The sequence below is a fragment of the Spermophilus citellus genome (genome assembly GCF_964194105.1).
Source record: "Spermophilus citellus genome assembly, chromosome: 10".
Taxonomy (NCBI): domain Eukaryota; kingdom Metazoa; phylum Chordata; class Mammalia; order Rodentia; family Sciuridae; genus Spermophilus; species Spermophilus citellus.
Genome location: NC_138197.1, coordinates 115,078,876 through 115,100,927, shown reverse-complemented (window position 1 = coordinate 115,100,927; position 22,052 = coordinate 115,078,876). Strand labels below are relative to the sequence as shown.

The window sequence follows — 22,052 nt, the reverse complement described above, 5'->3', positions numbered from 1 at the left end:
TGTCACAGATAAGTTCTAACAACAGTAAAGTTGGGGCTAGTATTGAGAGGAAATGGGAGACTTAACGTCATTCTGCAGATATAATAGACGTACATTGCTTACTTATGAACAAATGAGGACCTGATTACTACAGTAATTAGAAGTAACACACATAGGAATAGACTGAAATGAGAACTAAAACTCAATCCATAAATACACGAGAAATTTTACCTAGAAATCTTATTGTTTGAGCTATCTAAAAATCATATATTGCAACAACAAAACTAGAGGTTAATTATTTTTTTATTATTGAATTATACTGTAAATCTACACCTATGATTTAATCAGGAAGAAATGCTTTGTGTTTACAACAAGGACACATTTACTCTAGTGGAATAAAACAGACACAGACAAAAGACCATATACATGTTTGTTTTTTAAAAAAAGAGTACACGTTTTACCCAGTCCTTTTGCTATTTTGGACCATACTTTTCCTATTAGAGAACTGATCTTACATAAATGTCAAGTCTGATTTATCTCCTCACATTTTTAAACATTAAATGGAGTTCCTCACAATTTCTAATTATAACCAAACAACTGAAAACAATATGGGAAAAAAGTCTGAAAACAAAAAAAATAGTGTAGATGGATATTACCTGATAGTTGAAAAGTTGAGTAAAACATGCCTCCTCTGTGGCTCATCTCAAAGCAACATTTTAATTCAAAGAGGAAAGCTTTTCAGATCTATGAGTGCCTCTGCAGAATCAGACCTATAAGTGTGTCTGGTCTGGTCTTGCAGAAGTTGAGTAAAAATGTCTACAAAATACCTAAAATCTAAAAATCAGAACAGTGCTAGTTCAAACAAAAAGTTTGGTAGTCTAAATACACCTTCAATTTCTTCCTTTGTTAAAATTATCTTTTATTTTGGATGGCATTTTAAAAATAACTTATGTTTTTAGTGTGCTTTAAGGTCAATGACGATAAAGTTGCAAATCAAATGATTAAGTTTAAAGTTTTTATGTTTTACCTGATTCTACTGAAATTTCTTTCCATCACCTACAATTTTATGCAACCAAGTTATACATGAGGTAAATTTTAGCTAAAAAGTTAAAATAAATCAACCACAAAGATAAAGCTAACCATATTTCAAGAGAATACAAAATCATAATGCCCACTTTGCACTGAAAGTTTACAACTTTAACTACTACTTGTATGTAGTTTAAAAGCAAATACTTTTTTACTTTTTAATTAAACGATAGCTGGAAATATAGGGGAGAAAAAAACACTTGGCAAAAGTTTGTTTTTGGTAATAGAAGACAATGCAACAAAGAATCCAAATGGAACAACACCAGTATTTAAATTTCTAACTTTTAAACAAAACACATACACACACTTACTTTTCTTAAAAAAAAAAAAAATTCTGGTAGTAAATTGGATTGACAGAATCTTCAGTTGTAAATAAAAAGTATAAATTTCCAATTTTAGCCTTCTAGCTAGCTAACATGTACAGCCAGCTAGTTCTCTAAAACAAGTATTATGTCACCCTAAAAGATCCCTGCTAAAAATCAATTGTATTTAAATGGGTCTTACTGAAAGAGGACATTCATGATATTAGAAATCTTTTAAAAAGTGAGTATGATAGGGCTACAATAGCAACATTACTATTAATAAGTTACAGAAGAGATTATTGCTGTACTTTCCCTCATAAACACTGTCAAACTGTTTCAGTTACAAAAGTACAACCAAATTACTTTCTCTTACCAAATTTCAATGTTCCACCTCTGTAAAATTTTATTCAGAGAATAATTCTTAATCTTTTCTGTAAGAATTCAAAGTATTTAAATGTGTAATTTCACATTATACTACCATGTTTTGCCCTTCTTGTTTTCCAAATACACAAAACAATATATTTTCCCCAAAATGAAATAAGATGTCCACATTAAAAAAATAAAGCCTACAAAAAGTTCCAGAGCTAAAAAAGATTATCCATATGGCACAAAGTGATCTCCCACTAGTCCAAAGTCCAAAACATTTAAATGAAGTTCATTCAGATATCTTGTTTGCTTTTCCATGGAATATTAAATTTGAAGTGAAATCACATTATTTTTAGTTCTTGAGTCAACAAATATACACAAATGTTTTTCTAGTTATTAAAAATAGGAGACCAAGTTGAATGTGCCAAAGTGATATAATTCAGGTGGATTTTCTATTTTCATCATGAAGAAAACGAGAGAAAGGATTTCCTTGGTTGGTTTCCATAGCTTGATAAACCAAAAACAAAAAAACTGCCACAACAACAAACAGCAAAATTTTTATCCATACGGGAATGGAACGTCCCTTTTTTGTCTTTTCTGATTTGACATCTGCCAAAGGAACATACTTAGGAACATATTTAGATGAGAAAGATTCCTCCATCCTGAAATCACCGAGTTCTAATGGCCGGCCTGCAGCCCCTTTGATTGGTCTGCGGCAACTAGCACTGTTGAAAGTAAAAGGAGAAAGAGAAAAATAATTTTAGATGAGTTCATGATTTGAACAAGTAACATAAAACGTCATACCACTTCTAATTCTAAGAATATTCCATGAGGCAGCAGTACAAAATTGATATATATAAAGCCACAAGGTCAAGTCAATTTAAAACTTCTAAACATTTTCCACTTTAAATGTCAGATGTATCTTTTATTAGAAAATAATATGCAGAACATTGATAAATGCTCACTGGACTTGCCTTAAAAGTTATTTTCAAAGCAAGTATATTTAGGAGAAAATTATAACATAAGGTAGGTTTTGGCTGTGATTCTTTCAGTAAGGAAGTATTCAACAGGTAAATCTAACTCCAGTTTTTTCAATTAGAAAGGATAAATGCACGAAATAATTGATTTCCTTCAGGGCTTGGGATATAGCTTAGTGGGAGAGCACATGTTTAGCATGGACAAGGCCATGGGTTCAAACACAGCACCATAAAAAATAAATGAGGGAAGAGACTGAAGGCTTGGGGTTATACTCCTAGTACTGCCAAATAAATAAAATTAAATAAATAGAAGGTAAAAGATTTATTTATAATCCTTCAACTTGACAAGTTAATTTTTTTTATTAGTTGTTTTGACAAGTTAATTTTGAAAATGATTCAACTTTCAAGGACACGAATAACTTGTGGCTTAGGGGAATTAATCTGTTCCCCAAAGAACAGTTTAATTCTGAAAACAGAGTAAAATAACTTTGTAATGAAGAATGAAGAATTCCCTAGCAGAGTACACTTATACTTGATTCAGTATTTCCAAGTACCTAATTCCTGTTGGTGTAGATGCTTCATAGGGGAACATTTCCTTAAGAATATCTCTTTCTACTCTTCTTTCCTCTGTTTTTTCTCCCACCTAACAAAAAAGAAAGAAACAAGTTAAAATTCAATATAAGTGTGTAATAATTTTAAATAGAAGTTTTAGAGAACAAAAATGCCTTTTAATCTATCCTAGCTTTTATGACTGCCATTTCTAAATTTATTACCATCTAGATATTCACAGAGTTCTATGGCTCTCTTTAAATTTCTTCATCATGAAGTGATATTAATGTGGCTATTGGGGGAAAACTGCCATGCCAACAAACAGGGAAAAAAAAAATTCAGCAACCTAATGTGGCAGTGTAAATTCCCTCAATGATTTTCCATGTTTTTCATTAATAAAACATTAAGAATACATTTTTTCTTATTAGGAATTCCATAATAAAATAAAATAATCAAAATAGGAAGTGACCAATTAACATGGACCTTTAACCAATTCTAGTTTATGTTTAAAACTATAGGCAATGCAATCTCCTTAGCTTAGAAAAAATTTTGGCTTGTTTTGCTGTATATGTTTACCTTTAAAACCCACATCAAAATAATTTCATCTCCTTTAATAAAGATTCATAAAAATTACAATGTATCATGCAGTTAGTACTTTAAAGCATAATTATACAGGAGTTAATCCATTCAAGCACCACACAAAGTCACTTTAAAGTCCCATTATTTAACATTTCGACAGAAGAAAAATGTAGCATCCCTCACAGCCCAGGCAGCACTTCTAAACTTGCATCCATGACAAATAGAACATATTACAAGCAGCACACAAATGACTACTCCTTTGAAAACCAGAACTTAAGAAGGCACATAGCAGCAAAAGGGTAGTATTAGCATGGCATACTATATTAGTTAATTTCTGTTTTCACTATTAAAAGTGTCTTAAAAATGAGAAATGCGTGTGCACACGCGTGCTGCACACACACACACACACACACACACACAACCACCACCCAAGAAAAGAAAGCTCTGTTCCCTCCCACTGGAGAAAAAAAAAAAAAACCCAAATATAAATATTTCCTCTTTAAAAGATCAATGATAGCATCGATCTAAATTTTATTCATTTACTTCAGCTCTCGTCAATGGTTTCTTTGGTGTTCTTCTGGGTATGTCTGAGAATTCAGTGATTGGCAGAATAGAAGTTGCATGCTTGAAATTTCCAGTCACCCTATTGACAACCTGCCAAGATTCAAATTATTCAGACTCAGAATTATCCAAACATAACAGACACTTAAAAAGAAAATATTCTATTTCTGTAACACGTGACTTTCCCTTAACAAAAATTTAGGCAATGGAGCCCAGAAACACACACGTTGAGTACTTTATAGGTGAAGTCTTATAGTTCTTCAAATATTTAGTAAAAAAGTATGGATTCTTGTGTGAGGAATTGAACTTATTTGTAATAAAATAGCTATATTGAAAAATTCTAAAATTCAGAACTATATGGGGGGAAAATCCGTTTGAAATATTAAAAATTTGTAGATTTTGAGATTTGCCAAAATTTACCACCTCCCCATTTCCAATTAAAGGGCAATTTTCAAAGAAGACCACTTGTATAGTTCACAAAACATATTTACTAAGGATTCGTTGCTTGAAGCCATTATAGTTTCAGCTATGGGAGTACTCTCTGAAATTACTGCACCATCTATACGAAAATGTTGTGAAGTTTCCACCTGTTAGTTTGAAAACAAAACAAAAACAATAAATATAAAGTAATCACTAAAACCCTACCAATCTGAAAACCCAATTCTAAGGAATAAGCCTTGCATCACCCTTTTCCTTGGAGTTCTTCTTGACCCTCTTGGAGATTCCCTAGTTAATGCCTGCAGAGGTCCGCCTTTGGAAGATCCACTTGTCCATTCAGTCTCAGTTACTCCAGCTTGTGAATAGCTCTATTTAAGCATTGACACATTAAAAAGTCATATTCTAACAAACACCCTAAAAATGGCCACATTAGCACACTGCAAAGCCAACAAATCTCCAAATGCCAGCATTTACAAATAATGCTATGCCCTCAAAACATTTCTATCGTACCGATTGAACATTCAGCATCAGAAAAACTCTTATAAAGAATCATAAAATACACTAAAGAGTCCACCAATAAGAGGGGAAAAGACACCAATTATCACTGGGTCCTTTTGTGACTCATTGTATGCTTGGGCAGCTCTAATAATGCAGCTGCAACTCTTGTCTCAACAAAGAAGCAGAATGATCATGACTTAAATGAAAGTCATTTATTATATAGCAGGTCAATTTCCTTTTAAAACAAAAACACAAACTTTTGGCTGAGGATGTAGCATAGTGGTAGAGTGCTTGCCTAGCATGTGCAAGGCTCTGAGTTTGATCCCTAGCATTGCAAACAAACCAACCAGAACTTTTCTGACTGTTAGAACAGATCAAACATTCTTTTCATGTGATTAGTATTATTTTAATAGAAACAGTTTGAATTATAAACCATACTTGGCTATGTAAACTAAAAATTCCCAGGTGTCAAACTCTTAGAAACAAACAGAATCAAACAAGAAAAACCTAATGATCATCCTAGTGAATACATAAACACAGTATGTCACTGCCAAATCACAATGCTCCCACACCTCATACAGAAAGATAGAAAGGTAATAGTGATAGTTACTACTTTCTAGTTCCGGATTAATTTCTCCCTGGAGGGGGGGGGGGATCAACAGATTTTTTTCCCTTTTTAAGAAATAATTTTATTAGTTCCTGGATGCTTACAGTTTGAAATTCATTAGGCCAAATACATATATCAATCACCTGAACCTTTTGTTAAAATGCAGAATCTGATTCAGAGGTTCTGGAACGGAACCTAAGATTCTGCATTCCAAGTAACAAGCTTTCAATTTTGAAGCCACTATTATCAGATGATTATTTTAAATTCCTTCTAACTAGATAACATCAACTAATTATTAGTATTACAGTACAGTGTGCCTAGGTTGTCACTTTTCAAGATAATATTTTACCTAGATAACTGGTAGTTTTATGACCAAGTTAGTGTCTGTTAAAATTAAAGACATATTTATTCTTATCCTATATCAAGAAAAATTATTTTAAAATATGCAAATTTGTACCAAAACCTCACAAAGGAACATTGTCTCATGTATCTGATTTTATATTTATCTGTACTTGGAATTGACATAAGAGTTTACTTTTTCTCACAATCTAAATCTGTGTTCCTTATCCAACTAACAATTAGGAAATACTTGCTGAATGTAAAATTATAGTTAGTCTAAAGACAAATGTGTAAGCAAATTACAAAACATAATAAATGCTTAATAGCAGTCAAATTCTTAATTATTTAAAAATAATAGTTTTAATTTGAGGTTCTCAATCTTGGTGGTAGAGTATCATCTGGGGAGAGCTTCACAATCTATTGAATGCTCCCAACCCTCACCTCAGACCAATTAGATCAGAATCCTTCTAAAAGGGTCTAGACAGGGCTGGGGGTATAGCTCATTGGTCAAGTATATGCTTAATGTCTGCAATGCCTTAGGTTCAATTTCTAGCACAAATGAGTAAACAAAAATTTAAAAATAAATAAATAAAAAGGTCTGGATACAGTTAATTCTTATTGCTCTTAAGAGGATTCTAATGTGCAGAGTTGGGAATAACTGGCTTAATATAATTGCAGTAGATTTAACATGCACCTTGAAGTTAAGGAAAAAAATCCTACTTTGAATATTGGTCTCTTTTTTAAAAAATTTATTTTTATGTGTACTTGGACAAAATACCTTTATTTTAATGTGGTGCTGAGGATCGAACATAGGGGCCAGCACATGCTAGGCGAGCATTCTACTTCTGAGCCACAACCCCAGCCCCGAATATCATTCCCTTTTAAATAATTAATTATTCAATGCTGGTCAAAATAATTAGAAGTATTTTAAAAATATTTTAGTTTGATAGTCTATTTGACATGTATTCAGTACTTAAAAACTCTTCAAAGAATTACATTACTTGAAAGAACTAAGTTTATCAGTTGTGTAAGTGACACAATAAAACCAGACACTTTACCTATAACCAAGATGAAGGTAAAGGGGCTGGGGGAAGACAATCTTTTTCCTTAGAATTGATCATCTACCAAACTCAAGGATTAACTTTCTTTCTTTCTTGGTACCAGGGATTGAACCCATGGGTGTTTACAACTGAGCTACAACCCCCTTTTACTGTGCCAGGCCAAATTCCAGAACTTTGGTATGTTTTGGATTGAATAAATAATAGTCCATTAAAAACTTTACCAAACATCTACTGAAATAATAATTATGGTTAATTAAAAATAAAGTTTACATTTTCAAAGTTAAATTTCATTTAAAGTTCTTTATAATCTTTTGTGGCAGGTAACACAAGGAACACGTTGGTTGACTGAGGGCCTACTTGAGAATTCTAAAAATAATTTATATTTCTTTTGTTCAGATTTTATAAGTTCTTAGAAAATTTCAACCAGTTTTATTAGTTCCCATCATTATCCAATTTAGGATTAGTGATCTTTACGGAAAATTGAGAACCTGTAACACAATTAAAAAAGATATTCTAGGGGCTCGAGCTGCAGCTCAGTGGTAGAGCATTTGCATGTGTGAAGCACTGGGTTCAATCTTCAGCACCACATAAAAATAAATAAATAAAGGTATTGTGTCCGACTAAAACAAAAAGATATCCTAAGGATTTTTTATTAGAACCCACATCATAAATGACTTTAAGCTGGGTGTGATGTCACTTGCCTGTAATCACAGCTGCTCTGGAAGCTGGGGCAAGAGGATTGCGTGTTCAAAGCAGCCTCAGCAACAGCAAAGCACTATAAACAACTCAGTCAGACCCTGTCTCTAAATAAAGTACAAATCAGGGCAGGGGATATGGCTCAGTGGTTGAGTGCCCCTAAGTTCAATCCTGATCACCCCCCCCCCAAATTAAAAATATAAAATTATAATTCAGTACTATAATTATTTAATAAGATGATAAACAATGATTAAAAGGAAGCTCACTGAGATGTAAAATTAGAAATGTGATTGCTGTGTATTTTGCAGACAAAATAAGAATTACAGTATCATCTATGTTCAGTGAGATGTTTTCATATTGCCTTCTGATAATATATCAGGCAAAAAGTCGGTCAAAAGACATTTGCTGAGGCACTTGAGAACATTCGCAGGAGAGCTAGGTTAAAAAGGCAATAAATCCTCATCAACAAAAAGACAAGCATTGAGCTGGGGATATAGCTCAGTTGGTAGAATGCTTGCCTTGCATGCACAAAGCCCTGGGTTCAATCCCCAGCACCACCATCAAAAAAAAAGGGGACAAGATACACACTCACTTTGGCATTATTCATAACAGCATACAAATGAAAATTACTCAAATATTAACCAAAAGGGAAGTGGCTAAATAAATTACAAACTGCAACACAAAGTGCAGTTGTACAAAACAATGAGGAACATGGATAAATTCGGATATGGAGTGATCTGGGATATGTGCTTAGGTTAAAGATAATGTACAAAGTAGGCTGCCTTTTAAGCAAGGAGAAAGGGAACAAACATACATACATATCACATATATGTATAAATAAATTTGTGCATTTATTTATATTTTCAAAAAGAAACTAACCAAAGTTTGGTTAAAGAAAAAGAAAAAAAAAAAAAAAACATAAACTAAAAAAAAAGAAAAAACAGGGGCTGGGGATGTGGCTCAAGCGGTAGCGCGCTCGCCTGGCATGCCTGCGGCCCGGGTTCGATCCTCAGCACCACGTACAAACAGAGATGTTGTGTCCGCCGAAAAAAAAAAAAAACTAAAAAGTAAATAAATTCCCTCTCTCTCTCTCTATCCCCCCTCTCCTCTCTCTTAAAAAAAAAAAAAAAAAAAAAAAAAAAGAAAAAACAACAAAACCCCCTAACAGTACATTAAGTTGTGGCTTTAGGACACAAATAAAAAGTCTTTCAAGTGTATTTAAGCATAGCATTTGACTTTATATCCTAATGAAATATGCCCTAAAGAAAACGAAAAATAAAGTACTAAACCACATTTAGCAATCTTATTGTTAGAATACTGTGAAACACCTGTGATATATAAGATATACTATCATTTGAAGAACCAAGATACCAAGCATTTTAGAAGAGATATAAGTGTAACACCCAAAAGTTCACCATTCATTCATGTTTTACTTTTCTCCGAAAAGGAGTAAAGCAATGGCAACTTCGTAGAAGGAGCACCCTAGCAAGAAACTACCAAAGACATATGGGAGACAATAAAAGAATACAGGAAAAAACTTAGTAATTCCCACTGACAAAAGATGGCACACTGTGGGGCCGGGGTTGTGGTTCAGCGGTATGTGCAAGGCACTGGGTTTGATCCTCAGCACCACATAAACATAAATAAAATAAAGGCATTATGTCCAAATACAAAAAAAAAAAAAAAAAAAGATAGCACACTGTGAAAAAAAAAAAACAAAACTAATGCTGTGGGGGGAAGGAAAAAATGACTATAGTACACATAGTACATCACAAGTCAATATGTAAAGTTTTATTGCTAACCCTTCGACATATTAATTATTAATATCAATTTGAAAACTGGCAAACAAAAGGCAAGAAAGCATTTCTCTTGGTTCTCTTGTATAAATTTTTTTTAAATATTTATTTTTTAGGTATAGATGGGCACAACACAATGCCTTTATTTTTATGTGGTGCTGAGGATCGAACCCGGGTCCCACTGGTGCTAGGCAAGCGCTTTACCTCTGAGCCACAATCCCAGCCTCTTGTATAAAATTTTATTTTTAGGTACCTGAGAAATTTATGAGGAATGTTTCTTTATTTAAAAAAAAAAATCCTGGTCATAGATATAAAGGAGTGAGATACTGAGACAAATCACCATTTTATTTATTTATTCTTAAATTTTTTGGTAGTTAATAGATGGACAGAATGCCTTTATTTTATTTATTTTTATGTATTACTGAGGATCAAACCCAGTGCCTCATGCATGCTAGGCAAGTACTCTACCACTAAGCTACAGCCCCAGCCTTCACCATTTTATAACCATTTTATCTTTTGTATTGCTGTGAATTGAACCTGGGGTGTTGAGCATGCTAAGCAAGTGCTCTACCACTGAGTTACATCCCAACCCTCAAATCACCATTTTAGAACCTCAAATAAAATAATGGATTTAAGTAATAATCATTAATAACAAATGGAACCATTATAATGAAAGGCCAATGTAAAACTTCTAATTGGATAGATCATTCTTTCAATATCTGAACCTACTACTCATTAATTTTGGCATCATCAAAAGGGCGCATATATATCTCCTGAAATGATCAATAGGAAGACTACAGCATCATTCTTGCCAAAGAAACTGAACCTGAATCTAACCGACCCTTCAGATTTGTTCTGTTCAACATGGAAGCCACTAGCCACATGTATCAATTTAAATTAAATATAATTAAAGACTTGGTTTCTCAGACATGCTAAGACAAATTCCATGTGTTCAAACCCTAGACACTACTGTAATGAACAGCACAGATATAAAACATTTCTATCATTAATGAACAATCTATTGGACTAACTTCCAGTGTATAGGATACACAGGGTCTAGAAGAGCAAATTACACGATCTGACAAATCAAATCCAGAATGTGGGAGAGAATCTAATGACCTAATTTCTAGACCAAATAAATGGAGGGAAGAAAAGCAGTTATAGTAAGAATAGCCACAGACTTAGAAATCTAAAAAATTCATTTAAAAAATAAATTACAATGTATGGATCTTATCTGGATCCCTGATTGATCCAAACAAATGTAAAATAGAAAAGTGCAACACTTCTAAAACTGGAATAACATGAACAGTTTAGATATTAAAAAAAAAAAACGAATAATTTTACTAGGTGGGAAAATGACACTGTCATTTAAATAGCTATCTTTGAGAAATAAACATTAAAATATTGATACTAACATGTGAAATATGTTAAGGATCTGCTTTAAATACTCCAACAAAAGGCAAAACAACAAAATCAAAAGCATTTTAAAAAGCTGGATGGAAGATGTAGGTGAAGATGAAACTAAATTGGTAATATATTGATAACTAGGACATCCTTGACTGGAGAGTTATTAAACTCTTCCCTCCACTCTTCTGTTTTACATTTTTTTGTAATAAGTCCACAGTTTTATTCTGCCTGTCAACTCCTTAACCTCAACTCTCCTTTGACTATTTATCCTGCTCCTCAGTTTAGATTCCCCAATTAACCATTAAACCATCTTTAAACCCCATACCTTCCTTTAATCTACTATCAGATCAGACACACATTCTTGGTAGACACCTTGCCTTCATATTCTGGAACAAAATCCTCCATGCTTGTCTATTGCAGTGCCTTTCATGATATTCCCAATTTCTTCTGCTCTTACTCTTATTTCTGTATTCCTTAATATGACCCTAAAGCTCTTTGCTAGCAAAACTCTAAAGTCAATGAAATACTTATTCTGGTATTTAGTTCTGTATCAAAACAGAACAGGGCTGGGGCTGTGGCTCAGTACCACATTAAAAAAAAAAAATGAGTGAAATAAACGTATCATGTCCAACTACTACAAAAAAAAAAATTCATTCAATACCCTACACATTTTCTGTAGTCATCCAGCTTATTTTTAATAAATGGTTCTAAAATTACACGTATCAACTACATCAAATGAACAGAGGAACATGGCTTACAAGAACATGTTGGGTTGGGAATTTAACTCAGTGGTAGGTTCATGATTAAGACGCATGAGGCCCTGGGTTCAATCCCAGCTATGCATGCGTATGTGCATATGAATACAAACACACACAAAATTCCATTTTAGGACATGTCCCCCTGCCTCCCACCATTACTGAGAATTGAACCCAGGAGCACTCTACCGCTGAGTTATATCCCCAGACCTTTTGTTAAATGTTGAGACAGGGTCCTGTTAAGTTGCCCAAAGACAGCCTCAAATTTCACTTCCTGACTGCCTCAGTCTCAAAAGTAGCTGGAATTACAGACTTATGCCACCATGCCCAAGTGCAACTTTAAATGATAAACAGAACATGGAAAAGATAAATAGCTAACTAGATAAAATTTTCAACTAAAGACTAAGGACAAGAAAAAAGACTGTAGAGAAAAGTTATTAAATTAAAGCCAATAATTAGTTCTCTATAAACTAGTTCATTTATAACTATGTTGATTTTCCCCTTAATTTCCCTTTGCATTTTGCTTCTTACACAAAAAGTCAAATTTTCATCTAGAATATGAAACAGCGTCAGAGTTTAGGGAAACACCACAAAAGACAAAGCAGGTAAAAGTAAAAGCAAATTCAGAAATCCAGAGAAAAAGACACAAATATAAAACTACCCCCTGCCTTTTAAAGAAGCTGTACCAAAAGCACTAAGACATTTCTATGTTTTAAAATATTTCTCTCAAAAAGCTGTATGGTAGTAGAGCACTTGCCTAGCACCCATGAGGCCCTGAGTTTGATTTCAGCAACTGGGAAAGAGAGGCAGTTTGACCAACTTTGAACCATGCTTAGTACAGAATCAAACACAAATGAGACTTTTATCAAACACTTGCTTTTGCAGTAAACATAACCTACAATACTGATATACCCCAAAGTTTAGATTTCCCGTGCCATGTAGCTAGCTATGAAATCAAGTTAATAGTACACTGAATCTGGGTATCAACTGTTAACCAAATTTAACATAACAGATGAGTGTCATCGGATTACTTGAATCTGTACACGTTGATTACAAAGCTAAATATACCTGGTTGTGCTCAAGTCTTCTTTGCTTGAGTGTTACTGGAGTCTTTGCTCTGCCCTTTAGTGGTTCTCTCTTCTCAAGCTTGAGCTCTATTTTAGAGTCTGGAAATAATATTGGAGAAACCATTACTTTCTGAAACATGTAAGTTATGTTCTCCTAACACAATCTGGGAATCCAGTTTTAGGCACATTAATACATAAAACAAATTTGTCTATTGGTGATATCTCAATAGACCAAAATTGTTTAACTACAATTTGTCTTAGAAACTTTTACTATTATATTCCATTTTTAAAAATTCCCTCTTTAAATCCCATTCCCACTTCCTACTTAATTCTCCTTTTCTTTTTCTCAGACTAATAGAATTAAATATAAAAGTGTATTCCAACTACTCCTGGAGGCTTTTCACTAAAAAACAATTTCAAATGTGGGAAAAAAACATTAAAATAGTCAACAGTTTGCCATTATTTTGTCCATGTAGTATATTGCTACTATATGACAAAAGTTAGCTTGTTAAATTTAAGTTTGGTGTGTGGAAAAGAAAAACCACATAGATTTTTAAGAATTAAAAAAAAAATCTGTATTATATTAAGCCTCTAACAACAGTACATGGTAATTGTCAATGATATTAACAAGTAAGTGCAATCTAAAAGTCTCTTCTCAATGAGGGGTATAGCTCAAAAGTCCTAGGTTCAATTACCAGCACCCAATTAATCCATTTTTGATGCAGTCACAAAAAGTCCAGATGAAACTGAGATAAGAAGGAATCTTGTTCACAGAAAAGTTACAACAATCACAGGGCACTTCTCTTTCCCTTCCCCATAATAAAAATGTATTTCTTTGAAGATGAGTCAGTATTTGCTACATTTTTCATAGATTTCAATTTTTCACTTTTCTGGTCTTGATTTTATTGTCATTTGAAGACCTCCATTTTAAAAAATATGTACCTTTCCCATTTTTGTGGTCATTTATTATAGTGTAGTAAACTTAGTTATCAGTTGGCTCTTCTAAAAACTTCTACCACCAAAAATTTGTTATATAATTTTCTTACCAAAAAACAAGGATGGAGTCAATTCTTAAAGCTCAATTTTGTATGAATTCAATGTAGTTGTGCTACAAAGTGGTCAAGATGGCTATGATATACTTGTCCTGCTAACTTCCAATCTGATATTAGTCAGTCTAGAATTTATTTGCAAGTTTCCCAAAAAGAAAGGTGATTTTTATCAATTTAGTTCAAACAGTTCAATCTTCATTTGGGAATAGGCTATCAACTATATTCCCCCATTTCCCAACATTGCCACTAATAGATATATTTGGTACAACCCTCAGCATCATAAAAATTTACTTTTATTCTTTGTTAACTTGAAATCTAAGAATTAGAAAGCACAAGGTAAAATACTTATAGCCAAGCAGAAACTGATTAGGCAAATAATTTATCTGATTACAGATTAATTCCCCTTACAAATTTAGATTCCAACAGTCAATAAAAACATGGTCTTCAATAGAAGAAAATCCACACAACAATAACTGGAATATTTGATTATACTATTGGAATGTTAAGTGAGTTTCAATGATGAAATGGAAATGAAATGTTCATCCACAAATATTCAACTTGTTTGAAACTTCAAGAATAAAGCACACGTACAACACGTTTCTGGAGACCACACAAAACTGTTCAAATTTAACAACTTTATTGAATTTGTAGGAGCATTCTACATCAATACATTTTTTAAAATCACAAAGTACTTAGTAGGTACATGTATACATGTACATTTTAGAAGACAAATAACAAAATTACTCCCAGAAAGCTGCAAAGATGTAATGTGTAGTCTAAGAATAAATGGATAGAGAACTGAGGGACCATATTCTGTTATGCTGAGACTACCATTTCCCACAATGTCTCTACAATCAGATTCTTTTATCTTACAATCATAGAAATGAAAACAGGATAATACACTGTTTTATACAGACATAGACACTGGGATATAGTATGATTTCTTAAGGCTTTAAGAAAAAGCTGATAAATTTGCTTTTCGTATCAAGATTATTAAGCCTAATCATCCATGAAATACCACATACCTCAAAAGAAAAGTCTTTTTTTTTAAAAGCCCCATCTCTCCAGTGTCTAGTTCATCTGACAAAATAGAGTGTTAGTGTATGCTTTTACTATCCTAGACTATTTACCAACAAGAGCAATGTCTTTCAAAGTGAGGTCCATGAATTGTTAGTTAATTCGGAAGTGATGAGGCATCTGTATCAGATTGTAAAGCCATATACTGCTTTTGCTATCAATAAATGTACTACATAAATAAATCCTTTCATTGACCTAAAAAGTGCCTTTATTTTTAAATTTTTAAATTCTTTTATTAAAAAAGCAATGGGGGAATGGGGAGACTAACCCAGGGCCTTGCACATACTACATTCCTGAACTATGTCCCGAACCCCTTAGTCTTAAAAATTTTTGTGCATGTTTGTCTGTGGATCAGTAATAGTTTGTGAACTGGTTACTTTAAGTTGCACTGATCTAGAATATTATGAATGCTACTGCAGGTATCAGCATATAACAAACAAAAGAAAATAAAAGTGTAGACAACTTCTAGAAAGTGAAGTATCAAAAAGGATAAATCACTGCTTTAAATGTGTAATTAGTGTTTAATTCTACCCTAGATAGAAAAGAATATGCATATGATATTTGAAATAGTGAAGAATCTACTTATTTTAGTATTGAAATTCTCAGTTTTGAAGAGTTGTAAAAAGTATAATAGGAAACATTAAATGTTTGAGACAAATATATGATCAATAAAGCTTAAAACTTTATCAGCCTTTCTATCTGTGTAAATCTAAAAGAGCAGTTCCACATAGGGAATGACTTAACTATCTGAAATTCCTTATCAAAGATAAGACAGGTGATTTAGCTCTTAACTTTATTTTTTTCCACGCTTTTTAATTACTTTGTGTACTTCTCCTCCAAATAATGTCCCACCTTTAAAGGGAGTCACAGTCAGCTTATTCTTAGAAGCTGGATTAATTTTGCAATCCTTCAACCAGAGATATCGACGACCAAGAGTGGAAGATCCCATGGTATAGGCAGCCATCTTCACTTCATCAAATGCAGCTTCACAAAGAAACGAAGCTGCATCATATGTTTTGCTCAGAATATTGAGTGCCTGGTGTGTACGACTAGGATCTGAGCTAATAATTTGTGCAGCCTGACTAATGTCTGCTTGCATAGCCTTAACTACAAAGGCAGTGTGGGTTGCAATCTGCATCATGGATGCTGCAGCTGTATATGCTCTACAAAGTGTTAAGTCCAAGTGTTTATCACAAGACTCAGCAGAGCCCTCCTGAATACCTGCTGGTGGGATAGTTTCAGAAATAAACCCTTGGATTTCATCATCTACTTTTGGAACGGATAATATCTGGGTCGCCTCTCTGGAAGAAATTGGATATTTGCGTGCCAATGAAGGCAACTGCCTGTCAATCTGCTGCCACTCCTCTTCAATTACTTTTAAAATAGATTCATGGAAGGGAAAAGATAGTTCTGAGCTATCAATGTTATCATGCTGTGATTTCTCAGACTTTTCCATGCCTAAGGTAGTAAGTGCATGAGAGACAACAGTTTTGGCAAAAGAAGACATATGTTCAGATTCAGGTATATCCTGCAATACCTGGCTATCCTGAAATGACACAGAGGAACCTGAATCCCTCTCCTCTACTGACTTCTCACTGAGTCTAGGGAATTTTCGTGGAGGAGACAGGGAAGTGGTTTCTCGAAAACTAGATTGACCAATTCTCTTGCATATGTTTTCAATGTCCAGTGTGGGTATAGAGTTAGAAGTCCCAGGTAAACTATCTACCCCACCCTGGACCAACAGAGAATTGACATAATCTTTGATTGCCTGAGCAAGTTGTGGGGAAATTACTTGTGATCTCTTAGACTCCTCTAGTACTTCCCTTTCGCTGGAGAGAATGCGCTGATCTGAAATATTGGACTTCTCAGTATATAATGGCTGAATTCCACTTTTCTCTCCACGGTAAATATTTTCTACTATGTCTTTACAGTAAGAAGTAGTGGTTTCTTTAATCAGTGAAGGAGAAGCTGCAGTAGAGCCCAACATGGCAGCGAGTTCACGCTGAGAGGATGACGAAGAACTTTTCTCTACACTCCTATCATGGCTAGTCTTAGAGGAAAATAACAAATTCCCTCCAGAGGCTAAATTCTGCATCTGTCTCTTGCCAGGCAAGGTTGTGGCAATAAGAGGCTCCCTAGGTGGGTCGCCCTTAGAAGTATGTATTTTCTTAGCTGCCTGTAGTTCAGTCCTGCCCAAAGGAGGACGGGTGGAGATTTCAGGAAAAGAAATACCCTGAAAAAATCCACCAGAGGGAGTAGCTGGAAGTCCAGAAAAAGGAGCAAAATCCCTAGTGGACTTCACTTTCTTGTGTTCTTTCTTCTTTCCTGTAGAGGCAAAAGAGGCAGGAAGTTTAAGCATTACTTGTGTTTGAGCTGGTTTTATTCTTGCCTCCTTGCTAAAATAGTGCTGTTGAAGGAAAAGACCCTATATTTCATATTCTGAACAATTTGGCAGACTGTGCCTTAGAAGGCAGAGCTTTTAGAGATTTGAGTAACTTGGGTCAAATTAGATAATCACAAAACTAATGAACAAGGCATATGAATCAAGAGTTTATAAATATCACATTGCACTTATCATTTTTAAAAGGACATTTATTTCATGTGCTAGTATCAAAAATTTTAAATATCACAAATTTTCTTTAAAATAGTATAATATATAAAGATATGGTCAAAATATTTGCTTTAAAGTTGCCATGAAATCAGATTATCTAGCAACAATTTAAATGCCTGTCAGAAAAAAATAATGTGCCACATTCAAATGCTACCACTATATATTAACAAGGAACATATACATACTTAATAAAGATTAGATTAAAAAAATAACATGGAATAAAAATACAAGCACAAGAAGTAGCATATGATTTATATAGACTTTTTTAAAGTACAAAATAATACTATATATTAGATGAATAAGTATTAAAAAACTAAATAGATCAGTATCTACTGGTAGTGGTCACTTCTGTGGAGATGATAATGGACAAGGGCAAAAGTGGAGGAGAGAGTCTTTACAAAAATGAGATCTGAAGCAAAAGATAATTAACTGGTAAGTTTGGGTAATAGAAAATTAGACACTTGTACTTTTTTGTTTCTCATACTTGTTTCAAGTATTTAAATCAAGTTACTTGTAGAATTACTCTAATAATATGAACAAAAATTACATATGTCCTGCCAATATTGTTTTAAACTTTACCTTCTTCATGAATGAAGTCTCATGAGAATCTAAAAGAATTACATGCATTTAAGTTTAAAAATTTTACCTTCTTCATTGTCACTGTATCTGTCAGAGTCATTACTTCCATTCTGCCTAGTATTTTCTGCTGATGAGGAAATTGTTGGTAGAGGAGTAGAAGATCTTGATTCTGGTCCTTGTTCTCTCAGTTTCAATAGCTTTTTCTCATACAGCTTCCTGGTTGTTCCTATATCAAGGCAAAACTTGATTTTAGCTCTTGCATTATCTTATTTAAGGTCTAGCTCAGAAATTAAATAACATTATAAACTCAATTTTTACCCTTTCCTTTCCTAAACTTTATTACTTAAAAATAATAATAATAATGGGGTCTTTTCAAAAATAGGAATTTTTCTGAGATTTTAATGAGATTATAATGTTTCTTTTAATAACATGGAATACACAGTAGATTGATATAGGTCTTATTGGAGATTAGCTACCGAAGAACCATGTATGACTCTTTTTTAAAAAATATTTTTTTTAGGGGCTGGGGATGTGGCTCAAGCGGTAGCGCGCTCGCCTGGCATGCATGCGGCCCGGGTTCGATCCTCAGCACCACATACCAACAAAGATGTTGTGTCCGCCGAGAACTAAAAAATAAATATTAAAAATTCTCTCTCTCTCTCCTCTCTCACTCTCTCTGCAAGGGTGCTACTGCTGAGCCACAGCCTCCACCTGCCATGTATGACTCTTTTTGACTGCAAGTCTTGGACTTTGTATATTTTCTCTACAATTACAGAAGTATATGCCAATATAGAAAATTCTAGAAACAGATCATGCCCCCTGAGGAATATGCATTGATATATTATATATAATCATTTTCTGTAAGTTGAGTAAAATGAGTATGGACTTTTATAAGCAATACATATCCAGAAATATAAAGTAGTCTTAAAATGAACAGCTGGTATACCATCATGTAATTTAATGTATGCTGGTACATATCAGCATCTTCCTTTTACAATTTTAAACAAAATCTTTGTGTTCAAAATTTTCTACAACTTAGATGATCAAAATGAATTTTTCTCACCTTGAGGTCATTGTCAAGACCCTCATAAAATAAGGTAAATGCTACCTTGCAATAATCACTGAGCCACATTCCCAGCCCTTTTTTATACTTTATGCAGCGGGCGGGGGGGGGGGGGGGGGTGCTAAGTTGCTGACGCTGACTTTGAACTTAAGATCCTCTTGCCTTGAGTGCCACCACAACCAGATAGTTTATCATTCTTTAAATTATCTTTAAATTCCAATCAAGATATGGCACTTTTAATGATAAATGGAAAAAACGGTACTAGGCGAGGAATTGAATAACTTTAGTTATATTAGTCAGTTATTAACTTACTGATGTGGATGAACTGGCCAGTTAAGTTAGCTGAGATTCTCCTCAACTGTCATATTAAACCCATATGGGCTTGGAACAGTGGCACACACCAGTAATCCCAGCAGCTTGGGAGACTGAGGTAGGAGGATCAAGCCAGCTTCAGCAACTTAGCATCTAAGCAACTCAGTGAGACACTATCTCTAAATAAAATACGCACACAAAAAAGGGCTGGGGGTGTGGCTTAGTGGTTAAGAGCCCCTGGGTTCAATTCCCAATAAGAAAACAAAAAATAATTCAATATAGTCTCACCAGGTGATGTGATATGTGCACCACATAAAGCAATCTCAACCACAGAGATAAGAGATTAGCTAGTTCAATTCTTTTATTTCCCTTGATAGGGTTGAGGAAATTAAAGTCTTGGGGATACAAAGGGTTAATGGTAAGACCAGCCCTTGGAACCCAAATTCTAATCACTAGGCAAGAAGAGAAAACAACTAAGGGCCTTGCTTCATAGAAAATATATTTGAAATTTTATGAACTTACCCACAATAGGACCAGGATTCACCCCATATTTCACAAGCTGATCCAGAAGTTCTTCATTAGAGAGCTCTGTTACATCTAGATCATCCTTATCTTCTAGTCTGGGCTTATCAGTTTTCTTTGTTGCTTTCTGTAAACAAAGTCCAATTGTCATTTCTACACAAATTTTAGAGTGTATATTTATTAGACAAATAATATGCTGTGTAAAATAAATATAAACATTCACCCACAAGTCAATTTATAGTTATACGACATTAAGCCATAGCAATTTGATTAAGTTAAAACAATTCATTATTTAAAGACATTCTAAATTCAACTATAATTAGACTGTACAAAACTAATTCCCACACAAATAACTTACATGTTAAAGCGATTAACTGTTGAAATATTCAATTTTGAAATACCTCTGTAAAGAGGTAGTAATGGCATCAAAAATTCAACAGCAAATAAATACAAAGTAAAAGTAATTGACTTCGGATAACATTATATATGTAATAATGAACCTTATACCTATTTTCTTTAAAATAAACAAAAATTATGCTGAATTTTTTATACTGTGCACCCTGCCCCTTAACACTGAGTTAAGTTCGCAGGGCTTTTTATTTTTTTTGAGACAGAGTCTTAATAAGATCCAGAGGCTGGACTTGAACTTGTGATCCTCCTGCCTCAGCCTCCCAAGTCAATGGGCTTATAGGCGTGCACCACCATGCCCAACTATACTGTATTTCTTAAAAGATAACTCCTGAAGACAAGGGAGTCAGATCAGCATGAAAGAAACAAAGTGAAGCCAGACGCGGTTTAAACATGTTCACCCTAATGTAGTAAATATAATTTACTGTTGACCTTTTCTAATCCTTGGAGTTTTTTTTATACTTTTTTTTTTAGGTGATATGGAGAATGGAACCCAGTGCCTCACAAGTGCTAGGTGTGTTCTATCACTGAGCTACAACCCCAGCAGTTATAATTCTTAAAGTTTAAACTAGTGTATGAAAGTTAAAGACTTTTATAAAAAATGATTTCCCCTTAAACAGTATATCAGAACATAAGAAGCCCAAATGATTATTCTCCTTGTACTTAGTTTATGGCCATTGAAAGAAGTCTCACAAGACTTCATAGTTATCACCCCTAACACAGCTTATTCATCAGATTCAGTTGTATAAAATCATTTTACTAGAATAGCCAAAAGAATGTGGAACTTTGAGAACAATACCAAAATAAGTTCTTTCCTAATTTTTAATATTTATTTTTTAGTTTTAGGTGGACACAATATTTTTATTTTATATTTATGTGGTGCTGAGGATCAAACCCAGTGCCTCATGCATGCTAGGCGAGCACTCTACTGCTGATCCACAACTCCAGACCCCTATTTAAATGTATTTCTTTTAGTTGTTGATGGACCTTTATTTTATTTTATATGTGTTGCTGAGAATCAAACCCAGTGCTTCACACATGCTAGGCAAGTGCTCTACCACTGAGCCACAACCCCAGCCCCTCAAAATAAATTTTTGAAATAATCTGAACAATGGCAGTATTTTCTCAAAAAACTATATATATTTCCAAAATAAATAGTTTAAGCCAGTAAAAGTATGGATACCTTTTAAGATTATGGCAAATAGCCTTTACAAATGTCTGAGTAATCCTAGAAAGTATCAGTGTACCGAACAATACCCAGTTGTTTAAATAATGGCCACAAATATCACTCAAAAAAATCACTCAGGCCTGAATTAGTATTTAAGGCAGGAGAGTTAATACTACACCTTAGAAATGTTTTATGAAAAA

The 22,052-nt window shown here is 33.7% G+C and overlaps 1 protein-coding gene across 3 annotated transcripts in view; it reads right to left on the bottom strand.

The window, feature by feature from the left end:
• Positions 1–264: 264 nt before the first annotated feature.
• Positions 265–22,052, bottom strand: part of TMPO (thymopoietin) — a 28,732-nt gene continuing 6,944 nt past the window's right edge. The window contains exons 2-9 of one of the 3 annotated variants that reach the window (XM_081312042.1): positions 20,277–20,403; positions 18,447–18,605; positions 13,065–13,162; positions 5,086–5,205; positions 4,891–4,986; positions 4,382–4,492; positions 3,265–3,353; positions 265–2,458 (exon numbers count right to left, since the gene is read on the bottom strand). In XM_081312042.1, the coding sequence (XP_081168168.1) occupies positions 2,173–2,458; positions 3,265–3,353; positions 4,382–4,492; positions 4,891–4,986; positions 5,086–5,205; positions 13,065–13,162; positions 18,447–18,605; positions 20,277–20,403 (1,086 nt within the window). In that variant the 3' untranslated portion in view covers positions 265–2,172. Of the gene's footprint in view, positions 2,459–3,264; positions 3,354–4,381; positions 4,493–4,890; positions 4,987–5,085; positions 5,206–13,064; positions 13,163–14,737; positions 17,515–18,446; positions 18,606–20,276; positions 20,404–22,052 lie in introns of those variants that run through there. The other 2 variants (XM_081312043.1, XM_081312041.1) reach the window with 2 other exon arrangements.